The sequence below is a fragment of the Capra hircus genome, chromosome 12 (genome assembly GCF_001704415.2).
Source record: "Capra hircus breed San Clemente chromosome 12, ASM170441v1, whole genome shotgun sequence".
NCBI classification, from domain to species: Eukaryota; Metazoa; Chordata; class Mammalia; order Artiodactyla; family Bovidae; genus Capra; species Capra hircus.
Genome location: NC_030819.1, coordinates 58168350 through 58181893, shown reverse-complemented (window position 1 = coordinate 58181893; position 13544 = coordinate 58168350). Strand labels below are relative to the sequence as shown.

The 13544-nt window shown below is 36.9% G+C and overlaps 1 protein-coding gene across 2 annotated transcripts in view; it reads left to right on the top strand.

Moving 5' to 3' along the window:
- Positions 928 to 13544, top strand: part of N4BP2L2 (NEDD4 binding protein 2 like 2) — a 71909-nt gene continuing 59292 nt past the window's right edge. The window contains exons 1-3 of one of the 2 annotated variants that reach the window (XM_005687525.3): positions 928 to 1103; positions 2385 to 3640; positions 9897 to 10021. In XM_005687525.3, coding sequence (XP_005687582.2) covers positions 2385 to 3640; positions 9897 to 10021 — 1381 coding nt within the window. In that variant the 5' untranslated portion in view covers positions 928 to 1103. Of the gene's footprint in view, positions 1104 to 2384; positions 3641 to 9896; positions 10022 to 13544 lie in introns of those variants that run through there. The other variant, XM_013968170.2, reaches the window with a different exon arrangement.

Sequence of the window (13544 nt, the reverse complement as noted above, 5' to 3'; positions counted from 1 at the left end):
ATGCATAATTTGAATCTAATTAGGAGGAAACATCATAAAGGTCGACGAGAGAATTTCTATTTGAGGATGAGTCTGTCGCTCTAAGGGGATGGACTGCTCTTGGTGAGCCCTCTTGGTCATAAGGCTGTTAAACAATCCAATGCAAACATTAGAGACTGTGATTTTAACTACTTTATTTATAAATTAAAACGCTATGGCAACGGGTTTACTTACATATTTAAATACGTGTGAAGAGATTAGCAGCTTCCCTGCAGGTGAAAGAGTGGGTCTAGAGAGAGTGAGGAGACGGTGGGAAGAGAAAAGGGGCCCTGAGCAGAGGACTGCCAGTTGTTCGGTTTGTGGTTATTTCTAATTTAACAAACACTTATATAACACTTACTTTTACCAAGCCCTATTCTAAGCGCTTTCCACAAGTTGACAGTTTTAACAAGAAGGCTCAGAAAATGGTCTTTAGTTCGCAAAACAAAATACAGCTATGACATTTTAAGTTATTTTATCACAAGTACTTTTATCTGTTATCAAGCCTCTGCTGCAGTGATTCTCTTCTTGGACAGAAAAACATGAACCTAGTCATGTAGAAACGTTAGTAAGCCTAGTTGGCGAGGTGAAATGTTAAGACCCCTCTGAAAAGTCTTTGAGTATCCCTAAAAGCCTTAAAGCATGTACTCAGAACAGCTTATGTATCTGTTTTGGGTGTCAGGCACTCACAGTGCCTTTTCATTTAGGGGTGAACACCAGACCAGGTCGATGCCTGTTTCAGCCGAAGTTTGCATTTCTAAACAACGTCCCGCCTCCAATCTAAGAACTACTTCCGGCCTTCGCTTGTTTTCCTCAGCGCGTATGTGAAGCAATGCATTCTGGGAGACGTTGAGATTTCCAGGCTGGGTGTGAATTCCGGACTTCGTTTCCCACAATGCCTTGGCGCGAATTCGTAATTCCTGCCGGGGTAACTGTGAGGTGGTCGCCATCTTGCGTACGGAGTGGCGGCTTGTTTCTCGGCTTCCGAGGGCTGGGCTTTCAGTCCCACCCGGTATCTGTTTGGGGAACGTCTCCGCGCTTCTTTCACCTACTGTTTTGAGGTCAATGCAGAACTGTGGTAAAGGGTGAGTAAACAGATCATTTTAAGCGAGGTGAGGTTGTGGTGGGGGGGGGCGGGTTTCAGTTTCTTTCTTCTTCCCTCAGTGGCTTGGCTTCTCGGCGGCGCTTGACTGAACCCTTTAGGTTAGCCGTAACCAGAAGCCGGGAGTGAACCTTTGGGTCTTGGAGCTCTTTGAAATTCCTAGACAGAACCTGAACGTGTCTCCTTTGGGACAGAGAAATTGGGGGAAGCGCTTTTGCCCGGGCTACCCTGTTTGGAGGTCAGGAGGCCTTAGGGTTCAGGCCGTATATAGGCCTCTCTCCTTTCTCTTCCCTGGGACTTTTCTGCTCTTTATAATGAGGAAGTGAGAGGCCGAGAAGCGGCCTAGGAGGGGCCTGTTTCTGGGAGGTTGGCGTTCTCTTCAGGAGTATTTTCTTCCAGTCCCCTTGGGGCCGTCCTGTCGCACTCGTGTTTTTGCCCTTTCCTTTTGCTCTCGTATTACAGAAAGGAAGACCAGAGAGCGGGCGGAATGAAGTATTGACCAAAGCAGGCTTTTGAATTGTATTGTTGAGGGTCCCCAAAAATTTTCAAGGGAAGCAGAGTTTATTTATCTACGAGATGGACGAACCATCTGGAAAAGATGAGGGCTTTGATTTGGGGAGTTGCCAAATTTCTAAACATCACATATTTCTGTCATTCTCAGGACAACTTAAGTTACTGTTTTTTTTTTCTTTAAAATTAATGTAGTGCACACAGTTTGTGACACTTTTACTCTCCTCGCAAGAATAGGGCCTATAAAGACTGACATTTCAGTTAATCTGATGTTTGATTGCTAACACTTGTGGTTGTATGAGGTTTGCTAAGGACCTAGTGGTTTTAAACAGGAAGACATTTATGATACTGTTTATTACAACCAGTTTGTATATGTGTCATTTTGGTTGGCACACTTACTCTCCCTTTTAGTACACGATTGTATATCTGTGTCATCGAAATGTGTATTACTGATTGAGCTTTCCAAGCTTGCTTAAGTTTTTGCTTAGGTTCTCGAATTCAGAAATACATCAGTTAGATTAAATAGGAGATATAACTTTCTTTAAAAAAGGATGTTTATTTATCTTCAGTGAAACTCCTGCTTTAAATCACAATGTCATAACAGTAGTATGGGGTTATAAAATTACAACTTTAAAATTTTCGTGTTTTGTGAAAATGCTTTTTAAATGCTTATATCAAATTGTTTTTTTCTATTGTTTCTGAGGAAATTTTTGTTTAGATTTTTAAAGTATTTGTTGTGTGATTTGCTCCTCAGATGCCTTATGGTGAAATTGAAGCTAAATCCATGGGATATGAGGAAGAACTACTAACTGAACCATGCTCCAAGAAATTAAAGTCTACTGAAGAGGCATATGTTTTCCCCTATCATGGTAGTGGTAATTTTTACAGAAAGCAAGAGAAAACTGGAAGTGATTGGACCCCTATAACCATCACTAATGTTAGAGGACATAGTTATCCTCAGGAGGACAAAACCCAAACTACAGATTTGCTGAAACCTGCACATGATGGGATGCCTAGTGACAGACTGGATGTTACTGAGTCTGTTGATTCACAAGTTGTACAGGATATGCATCCTCCATTGGTATCCACAGATGATGAGATATATAGCACAAGTAAAGCATTTATAGGACCCATTTACAAACCCCCTGAGAAAAAAAGGCGTAATGACAGGAGGAATCAAGCAGACACTATCAATGGTAGAGATGGCAAAAGAGAACAAAAGAAACAGAAATTTAACTCCAAAACATCTGAGATTGACAATGAATTGTTCCAGTTTTACAAAGAAATTGAAGAGCTTGAGAATGAAAAAGATGATTCAGAAAGTAGTTGTAAGGAACCCGAACCCTCTGAGAAACAACTCATTGCATGTTATCAGAGCCATAATAATGATCTGTTAAAATCTGAAGAAGAAAAGAAAAAACATCTTAGTAATGGCCTTCAACCACATTGTGATTATCAACAGTGCCTGGGGAATGAGCCAGGTGAATATCCTTGTAATGGACAAGTGATACCTACATTTTGTGACAATTCATTTACTTCCTTCAGGCCTGAGTGGCAAGCAATGCATTCTTTTGTAGTACCACAAGACCCTCATCTTCCCAATTTTAACTATCACTTAAATATTGAAAGATTCAGTGTTCCACCAAATCCACCATCAAATATTTTCCATGCACAGGATGAGTTTGAGATGCAGAATGGATATTTTGTAAATAGTTGTCATGCTAACTGGGATTGTTTGACTTTTGATGAGAACAATGAATACATTGACTGCAGTGATATTACCAGTAGTGATCATCCCTCTAGAAATGACTACAGTGTGCAAGATGGGTATGCGAGTAATGGTTTCTGTGAAACCAGTGAAGGATACTGGAAAGATCCTTCTCTGGACGAGTGTAATGGAACAGACAGGTTTATAAACCAGCAGTTTGAAGAGGAAAAGTTACATAAATTGCAGAAGTTACTTATTCTTTTAAGAGGTTTGCCTGGTTCTGGGAAAACAACATTGTCTCGGTAAGTAAAGGATACCAAGTGAATACTTGGTAATTTATTGCTTTAAGATCATGATAAGTTGTAATCAATGGCAAATGCTTTTATATGTCTTGTAAAAAATCTTTAATTTGTTATACTTGAGAATGGCATATGATGGTAAATATTTTAAAAGATGTTTTCTGATAGAGGAAAGGAGAATTGACATATATATTAAGATCCTGTTAAGGACTTTAAAAATAGATTCACCATGTGAAATAATGGCTGTGATGAAAGCAAATGCTATTTGAGAACTGTGCTGCCCTTCAAGTCAGCTATTCAAGAAGAGTTGGATTCATGGGTAGAAAACTTGAGCTTCGACTCAGTTATTTCAGTTTGTGACCTTGGACAGGTTTCGCCGTTAATGAATAATATTTATTTTTCTGGAATTATTATGAGAAGCAAGTGAGATAACCCAAGGAGAGGAATTTTGAGCTTGTTTTAAGAACTGTGTCATGTTCGTACCATTGTTGATAGAGGGAACCTTTTTGCAGTTTCTTTAAGAGTTTGAAGTGAGCAATATTTGGAATTAGTGGAGTTAGAACTGATGATGTTTTATTGTGTGGTGAAATGTTTCAAATCCCTGTCTTTGTTTACATTTTTAAAGTATTGATGCAGTCAAACACATTTGTGCAGCTGTGAAAAACAATACAGATTCTTTGTAGTTTATATAGGATTATTCGAGGTTTATGCTAGATAAGAGGGAAAAGAGTCTATTTGATGTCTTTGGGTGATGATAAAAAAGTCCAAGGAACTATTTTGTAAATAGTTTATATTTATTTGCAAGACAGTCTAAAAAACGTAAACAGTATTTCTTCAGAAGCAAGAAATTAGAGAAAGATTTAAGTTATGTAGACATTTCAAGCTAGATTGTAAACTGTGATTTTGTGAATGAATTTTAAGTCTGCATTTTGATTCCTTTTTAGTGAAAATTTTGTAGAGAAAATGATATTTCAACCCTTCTTTAGAAAGGATAGAAATTAAGAATGAAGTCTTAAAAACATGGGTGTTCTTCTATATTTGGAATATCAGAAAAGAGATGGTTGGAAATTGGATGAAGGCATCTTCTGGTGAGGGCCTCTGGTATAGAATGTAAAAAAGAAGGGTTAGGTTTGGAACAACATATTGGAGTGTGTTGAAACTGAAAGTGAGTCAAGTGTAGTGGCAATTCAGTAGAAGTTCAAAGAGACATAATTGTAGTGGGAGATGAGAGGTGATTATATTTAATATGTTGTTGTTCAGTCACTAAGTCATGTCTGACTCTTTGCGACCCCGTGTATATTTCTTTATTTGAGAAATTAGATGTAATAAGAATGGAAGTTACAGTCACAATTACCATTTATGTTACTGTTTTTAGGTTATAGAGTACTTCCGTATATAACCATCTTGGAAGATGAATTAGCCTTTTCACTTTTTAGAAGCAGCGGAGGCTAATAAAAAATGAGTTCAGGTTAAAGGACTTGGGAGAAGTTATAAAACTGGTAAGAAATCAAAGTGGGCATGTAAATGAGAGTGTATTTCTTACCTAATCCTTCACTTTAATATCTATCACATGGGTTGCTCTATACCTGACTCGTGGCTTTGAATAGCTTGGTTAAAGCAGCAGAAGTATCTCTTTAGGTCAGCACTTTTTTGAATGAAGTAGGAATGGTTATTTGGGATTGAATATGAAGCCACATATTCTCTAGTGAGGAATGGTTTCGTGTAGGATTTAGCTTTTCAAGTGAGCTTTGAAAAAAGGAGTAAAGATTTGGAGGATCAGAGTTGAACTGATTTGGGGCACTGAATTACAGTATTGTTTAGTATTAATGTGTGGTTATGAGTTATAGTGAGTTAAATTTCAGATTCTTTTGGGATAGTATTCAAGTCCCTTTCTTCCTTTAGTCTTTACCTACTTCTTTATCTTCATATCCTTGTGCACTTGAACTAGTACCCTGCTCTCCACTGCAGGAGACATAATATGTGTCCTTTCATTTTTCTCAGGATTTTACTTATTTAGAGGTTTTCTTAATTGCCTCCACTTTTGATGTTTTGGTTTCTCATCTCAACCCTCACGACAGCATTATCTTTTTATTTACTGATAATTGACCTAAGCCAACTTGGTTACAAGTGGCAGAAGCTTAGTGTTTACCACAGCTTCATGAACAGATTTTGATGAAACCAGTCTTACATTAAATTTGAATACAAGTACAGACTTTAAATATTTACAAATAAACCTGTGCAAACCAGTTCACACAACTTCTGTAGGTATGACAAGGTGCCAGCTCTTTGTCCTCTTAGGTAAACTGGCAGCTTTTTGATGAAAGGTTCATTTGAGGCAGAATTCAACAATATTCAAGAGGTAGAATTTTGTTGCTGTTGCAGTTGGCAATCAGCCAAACTGAATCCTTTGATTCCATGGTTGGTCTCAAGACCATTTAGGGATCAAGTTTGGGGTATCATTCTTAGGGGTGTGGGCTAAAGATTTTCCTAGATTCTTATACTGTGTTCTTGCAAGGAGGAGGCATAAATTGAAAATACTTCAGCAAATCCACATTCCTTTATGCTACAGATTTCACCAGTGAGAGTATTATCAGAAGCAGTAATTTCATCATATTAGCAAAATGTCTGGAGTTGATCAGGAATATAAGATAGTTGAAGCACTTGTCAGAGAAAGTCCTACTCTGCTGGCTTTGATGATGAAGGGACCATGAGTCAAGATGGATATGTAGGTTGCTTTTAGAGAAATGCTAGTCTGACCACAACTTGATTTTAACCTAATGAAACTGATTTCAGACTTCTGACCTTCAGAACAGTAGGATAAATAAACCTGTGTTTTTAGCCACCAAGTTTGTGATAATTTGTTATAGCAGCCATAGAACACAACGGTTTGAAGAGAGGAAGAGATTTTTCTTTTCCCTTCTGTTGGAAGAGCTCTCAGTTTAAACTCCAGAGGAAAGATTGACTTTTTCTTATGTAGGGTAATTTTTTCTTCTTTCAAGGAGTATTTGGCGAATGAAGTGTCCCAGTAGTCCTGGGCCAGAGGGTATGCAAGGCCACTCAGTACATAAGGAGGTAAAGAATTCATGCAGTATCAGTTTTACTCAGAGTTTTTTTTTTTTTAAATCACTTCTATTTTTAAATATATATGATGTGTTATAGTAAACATATGGTTCTTAGAAATTTAAAAAAAATAAAGCAGGAAAATTACAGTGATTCTATATATAATAGACCATTTAGGGTAGTAGGACTCTCAAAATTACATTTAAAGAATACAGTTCACTTGTTACTCAAGTGAAAGATTTTAAGTACAGAGTAAATTTTTTATCTATGGTTGTGTTACAAAGTTCCCTGAAGCTGACTTGTTAAAGCAATAAACATTTATTGTCTCACAGTTTCTGAAGGATAGGAATCTGGAGGCCTCTGGTTCAAGGTCTCTAATGATGCTATGATCACCATGTTGCTTTGGGCTGTGTTTTGGTCTGAAGGCTTGTCTTGGGGAAGACCTGCAGGGAATATCTCTCAGAATTGAAGACAAGACTCATTTCCTTGTGAGCTGTTGGATTGAAGGCCTCAGTTTCTTGCTATCTGTAGGCTGTAAGGTCTCCTCAGTTGAGGGGATTATCCAAGGGTGTGGACACTAGGAGGCAGGGATGTTGTGAGCTATTGGTTTTGGCTCTTCCACCGTTGCTTATGTGATTTTGGTGGCCTGGTTTCTGAAATTATTTTCATTTCTGAATTTGTTTAATACCACATTGGCAAGGTTGTTGTGAGGATTAAATGGAATCATAGAGGTATATGTATAAAATGCTTGGCACATACTAGGTCCTCAGAAGGATAGCTATTTTGAAAAAACACAAGTCAAGTGGCCAGTGGGACCACATCTGAAATTTTTATTGTAAACTTGATTTCTCAAAAGTCTAAATTTTGGCATTCTGAGAATCCATTTTAGTACCTGTCGTAACTTGGAAGGGTTCTAATAGAATCTGACTCAGAACTTTGAAAATACTGATAGTCTTAAATAATTTACTTTTGGTTCAGATGGTTGATATGACATTAGATATATCTAGATTGATAAATGTATTTTTGAGATAATTAAATAATTTACTTTTGGTTCAGATGGTTGATATGACATAGATATATCTAGATTGATAAACGTATTTTTGAGATAATTCAGGGAATTTTGAAACGATGCATGAGCAGTCTGGGAGGAAAATGTCTCCCCAAGCTGAAATTATTTGCTGTAGTTATGATTTATACACCTAAGATATTCTTCATTGAGATTTGCTCATGTTTGATGTTGACGTGGTTTAATGATATAAGTTGATTTACTATTCCTTTCCTCCCCACTTTTTTTTTTTTTTTTTTGGAAGAGGTTAAGCATTTCTTGAGTACAGAAGATCCTATACTCTTGTAGTATGGTATTAAATCTAGAAGATCACCTGCTAGTAAAGTAGTAGAACAGAGGGGGAAAAAAAAAAGAAACATATGTTATCTAGGAAAGATAGTATCAGGATTCTGGTACTTTTAAACATAACTAGATATCATCTAGTTGATTATGATCAAAATTTTTTTAGACAATTGAGCTTTGGTTTGGAATGCTAATATTGTGGCATTTTTTATCACTTACAAACAAATAGGATGCCAAATGTGTTAGATGGTATATTTTGGGAAAATCATGGCCAGTTAAAAGAGAAATCCAGCTTTATCCTCAAACAGTTAATTTAAACCATTTCCTTTTTTTAAGATTCATTTTTAATTGAAGGATAATTGCTTTACAGAGTTGTGTTGGTTTCTGCCAACTTCAACATGATAAACCATTTACTTCGGTTTGCTTAATTTGAATCAGAATTCTATAAGTGGAAGTGTACAGTACATTTTTTATATTTATATATAATTTTATTTTCATATAAAATATATGCAGTTTTATCTGAGGAAAGGAGAGATGTTTGTTATTTTAATAGTTGAAATTCTGTTACTTTTATTAGGAATTATTCTTGAATCATACCAGGACAATATCATCCCTTCCACCACCTTCTACTCCCTTCCCCTTTTCAAAAAGAGATTATAGAATTATATATGCTCAGTTGCTTCAGTCCACTCCATGAACAGTGACCTGCCAGGCTCCTCTGTCCACGGGATTCTCCAGGCATGAATACTGGAGTGGGTTGCCATGCCCTCCTCCAGAGGATCTTCCTGACCCAGGGATGGAACCCACATCTATTAAGTTTCCTGCATTGGCAGGCAGCCTCCTTACCCCTAGAGCCCCCTCAGAAGCCCAATACGATGATAATCCAACTGCCTAATGTTTGAAGGAGGGGAGATACAGTGAAAGTCGCCTCAGTTGTGTCTGACTCTCTGCGACGCCATAGTCTATACAGCCCATGGAATCCAGGCCAGAATACTGGAGTGGGTAGCCTATCCCTTCTCCAGGTGATCTTGACGACCCAGGAATCAACCAGGGTCTCCTGCATTGCAGGCGGATTTTTTGTTATTGTTGGATCCAAATTGTTCCTACTGTCTTTTCCCTTTTATCAGCACATCTCCAATCTCTTTCATGAGTCACTGGTTATGGGAATTCTCTTACACTGAACACTTGTCAGTCTCTCTGTGCTTAGAAGTTAAAGGTGGTAAATCGTGAGAACAGACCTTGATTACCACCGACTTGTTTTGAAAGTGTGTTCTTTGTTCAGTATTTAGTAGTTAATTTCATTTAGTAATTTAATCTCTTAAAAGTTAAAAACATGATTATACTCTGGAGGATCATTGACTGTTTCACAGCCTTAAACCTCAAGTCCCACTTTCAGGTCATGCATGTTTGTGCTTCATAGAAATAGTATATCAAAGCTATCAAAACTTAATTTGAGCCAAATGTAGTTTTCCCCAGATGAATTGCTTCGTTACGCTTGCTTGTTTTAGGTTACCTATTGCGTTAAATTTAGGCAATTTTAGACACCAAATACAAATTCACTAAAGTTAAAACATGGAAAGTTGACATCATTTTGAAATTGAAGAGTGTTTTTAAAAGTTGCAATATAGAAATCACTTTAAAAAGTTTTTATTACTGGCTATTATGTAGATTTAAGTATGAAGTGATATTTGGAATCTGAAAGCTTTTTAAGGTTCAACACCTGTGCTGTTCTGCCTGCAATATATTTACAAATATGTACCAGCTATTCATTTAATAATCTTTCCTATGTGGCTTATTTCTGATGGTTATAGATTTTATAAATGGCACCTTTATGATTTCTTTTATTAACAGAATTCTGCTTGGTCAGAGTCGTGATGGCATTGTGTTCAGCACTGATGACTATTTTCACCATCAAGATGGGTACAGGTATAATGTTAATCAACTTGGTGATGCCCATGACTGGAACCAGAACAGAGGTTTGTTTTGGGCCAAGTCTCCTGGGATAGAATATTTGACTAGGAGTCACAATACCTGAATTTTTATTCTTGACTTTTTTTCTTTTTACCAACTGGATGACTTTGACAAGCCATCAAAAGAGCTTTGAGACCCAGTTTTTCATCTCTTAGAGGCAGTGATAATTATACTTACTCTATCTGATTGAGGTGAAAATCAGAGAATGTAGTTAGAATATTTTTTAAACTGTAGATAGTGTACATAAGCCAGTACAATAGAAGTATAGGATGTTTTGATATACTGCTTTATAGAAACAGATTCAGAAAACTTAGATATTTTTGTTATGTGTTACCAAAAGTTATTTCCTCAAGTAATGCTAATATTTTCTAAGTCTTAATGTCTATGAATATTAAACATTTTTTTCACTGATACAAAAAAATTACTTAATACACTTTTTAGAGGCACATGGGTCAATTTGCTTTAATTTTGGAATAATAGTTATTAACCTTGGCTGCACATTTGAATCACTTGGGGATTTTTTTTTTTTAAGCTCATGCCCAAGTGTTAGCCTCAGAGATTCTGGTTTAGTTAGTCTGATGTGCTTGCGTGCTCATTCACTTCAGTCATGTCCAATTCTTTACGACCCTTTGGACTGTCAGGCTCCTCTGCCCATGGGATTCTCCAGGCAGGAATGCTGGAGTGGGTTGCCATGTCCTTCTTCAGATCTTCCTGACTCAGGGATCGAACCTGCGTCTTCCCAGGCACTGAGCCATTGGGGAAGCCCCTGGTTGGTCTGGAGTGGATCTAAACATTGGTGATTTTTTTTGAAAGTTTCCCAGATATTCTAATGTTACAGTCAGAATTGAAAACTACTAATCTAGAACTGTGTAGATACATGCTTATATTATACTATAATCTGACTTCTTTTTTAAAAGATTAAGAATGTAGTGATGATGAAACATTATTTAAACCTGGAGTAGAGCGATTACAATGAACAGCCTATTCGCTTCCTTGTGGTAGTCATTTAACTTGTAGGATTTATTTGGCTCAGCCTTTTTTTCTAAGTAAACGGTTGTCCCATTTTTAGTGATGCTAAGATCAGTAGTTTCAGAGGGACAGTTTGCTCCCTGTTTTATTCAAGAATGAATGGTTTCCTTAATCAGTTATTTCATTAAAGTTGCAAAATGATTTTTCTAGATCTGTCATTCCTTCTGTGTTCAGTGGCTAGAATTCTTCTGTAATGAGGAACGTCCCCTTACCTAGAACTAGCAGCTAGTGTTACCCTGAAGTACAATATATGCAGGAAAAGCAGCATAAATGCTTTTCTTTCTAATTCTCAATTTTCAAAGTAAGGAATTTCAGTGAGGATATTTTTGAATAAAAAGTTTAAATGTCAGATAAGTTTGATTTTCAGACTATTTTCTAGTATTGATTCTAGGATTTCTCCAAATATTTATTTTAGAAAAAAATATTTTAAAAATTAATTCTTTTTTACTTTTTAAAATGCTGCAGTGTTACTGCCCAAGTCAAATAAGGATCATACTGGCAGTTCCCCAAAATGCTTAGAGTTATTGGCCCAGAGTTAAGAGGAACAGAAGTAGATGATAAGGGGAATGAGGCAGTATATCTTTGGTGAACTGGAAAGTTTGTTTGTGTGGGACATGTTTTTTCTTTCTGCAATATTAGACTTTTATTAAAATGTTTTTGTCGTGTGAATTATACTCGCTGAACATATTGGTGTCTAGATAAACCACTGGTTTTATTAGTCTAGTAAGTGTGGACTTTTCCAAGGTAATTTTTGACCCCTTTCAAGGTAATGATAACTGGCAGTCACTAGACATTTTGAAAGTTGTGAGCATTTACAAACATTTATTGAATACTTTTAAGTGCCAGTCATTATTCTGGGAATATCAGTCTGTCCCATGTTTATCAAAAGAATCTAAATTCATCTTTAACTGCTTATAAATTTAAAATATCTCCAAGATGTCGTTATTCTCTTTCTTAGAGTATGGTGGTTAATTTGTTTGAGAAAATGACTCTCTTTATTTGAGTATTCAGACGTTGTTTTCTTAGGACCTTTATTTTCCTGAAGTGCACTGGAATGTGGTATTGGATGATAATTAATCATGGAAAGAGAATAATATCTCCATTCCTGCAAATCAGAGATTTATTTGGTTAATAAGCTCCTTTTGTAGAACTTGACTCCTTAGAGGTGTAAGCCGGTCTATGAGACATTAGGAGAATTACTTGAATTTTTTTTTTTAATGAAAGTATGATCACTGTTTGGGGTGAAGCAGTGGGAATTGATAGCATCTTGGTATCCTGTCTGTGACCCAAATTGTAACTTTCTTTTAATATTTAGAGACGTCTTCTCCCAAATATGTATTTACATTCCACATTAGTCATTATTACTTAGCCTTTAAAATTCTATCTTCCTTTAGACATCTGTATAAATGTTTTCATTATGTGAAACTTAGTGGTTTGAATTCTAAATCCCTACAAAACTTCCATATCATTGCATTTTGCCTCAGTCTTTAAAATTTTATAGTGGGGAGAAGGAAATGGCAACCCACTCTATTATTCTTGTCTGGGAAATCTCATGGACAGAGGAGCGTGGCAGGCTGTAGTCCATGGGGTCTCAAAAGAGTTGGACACGACTTAGCCACTAAACAACAACAACCATCCATAGCCCCACCTGTTAGAGGTAATCTGTGTTACTCTTTTGGAGTGATGCTAAATAACCTGTTAAGTAAATTCAAAGCACTAACTAACTGATTTGCTCCTTGAGCATCTGCAGCTTCCAGTCTGAGGAAATCTCAGGTTTCTCTAGGAAGAGGCATGATACATGAATCTGGAATGACAACAGCCAAGTCAGGAGGTCCCCCGAGGGCCAAGGTCAGAGAGGTCAGAACCATGAGAGCGTGATCCTTGAGCAGACGCCCAGGATGGAGACAGAGCCAAACGGTGGACACCACCCCTCCTCCAGCTGTGGCCACTTCAGGAAGGTTTCTGAGAGTCACAGGTCCACTAGCCTCCTCCCCATCCAAGTGACTGCTCTTCTGCTGCTTTCTGTGAGAGCAGTCTTAAGTGGAGTCTCTCTCATAAATGATGGAACTCTGTAAAATAAAATAAAATAAATTTTATAATGGGCTTTTAATTGTCTTGCCTGTCATTAACAGGAATCACTGTGAAATAATTCTCATCTCATATGGGAATCAACAGCATAGGGACAGGGAGAAATAGTTTGAAAAGTTCTGTTGTAGCTCAGCTCCCAATTTCAGAAATCATTGTCCTAAGAAATATCCACAGTCAGTTGAACCATGAAATTTAGTTGCTTAGGTTGTAAGTAGTGATAAATCCATAGCCCCTTTTTTTTTTTTTTACCTAAGTCTCTTATTTCAAAAGAATTGTTGGTAATTTTACCTACAGAAAACAACTTTTGATGTCTTAGTAACTTGCCACATCTTTATATTTTGCCCAAAATGAAATCAGTTACATATTGTCTTGTAAATTGCCATTTTCTGTTAAAAGTCTCCATCTTTCCAT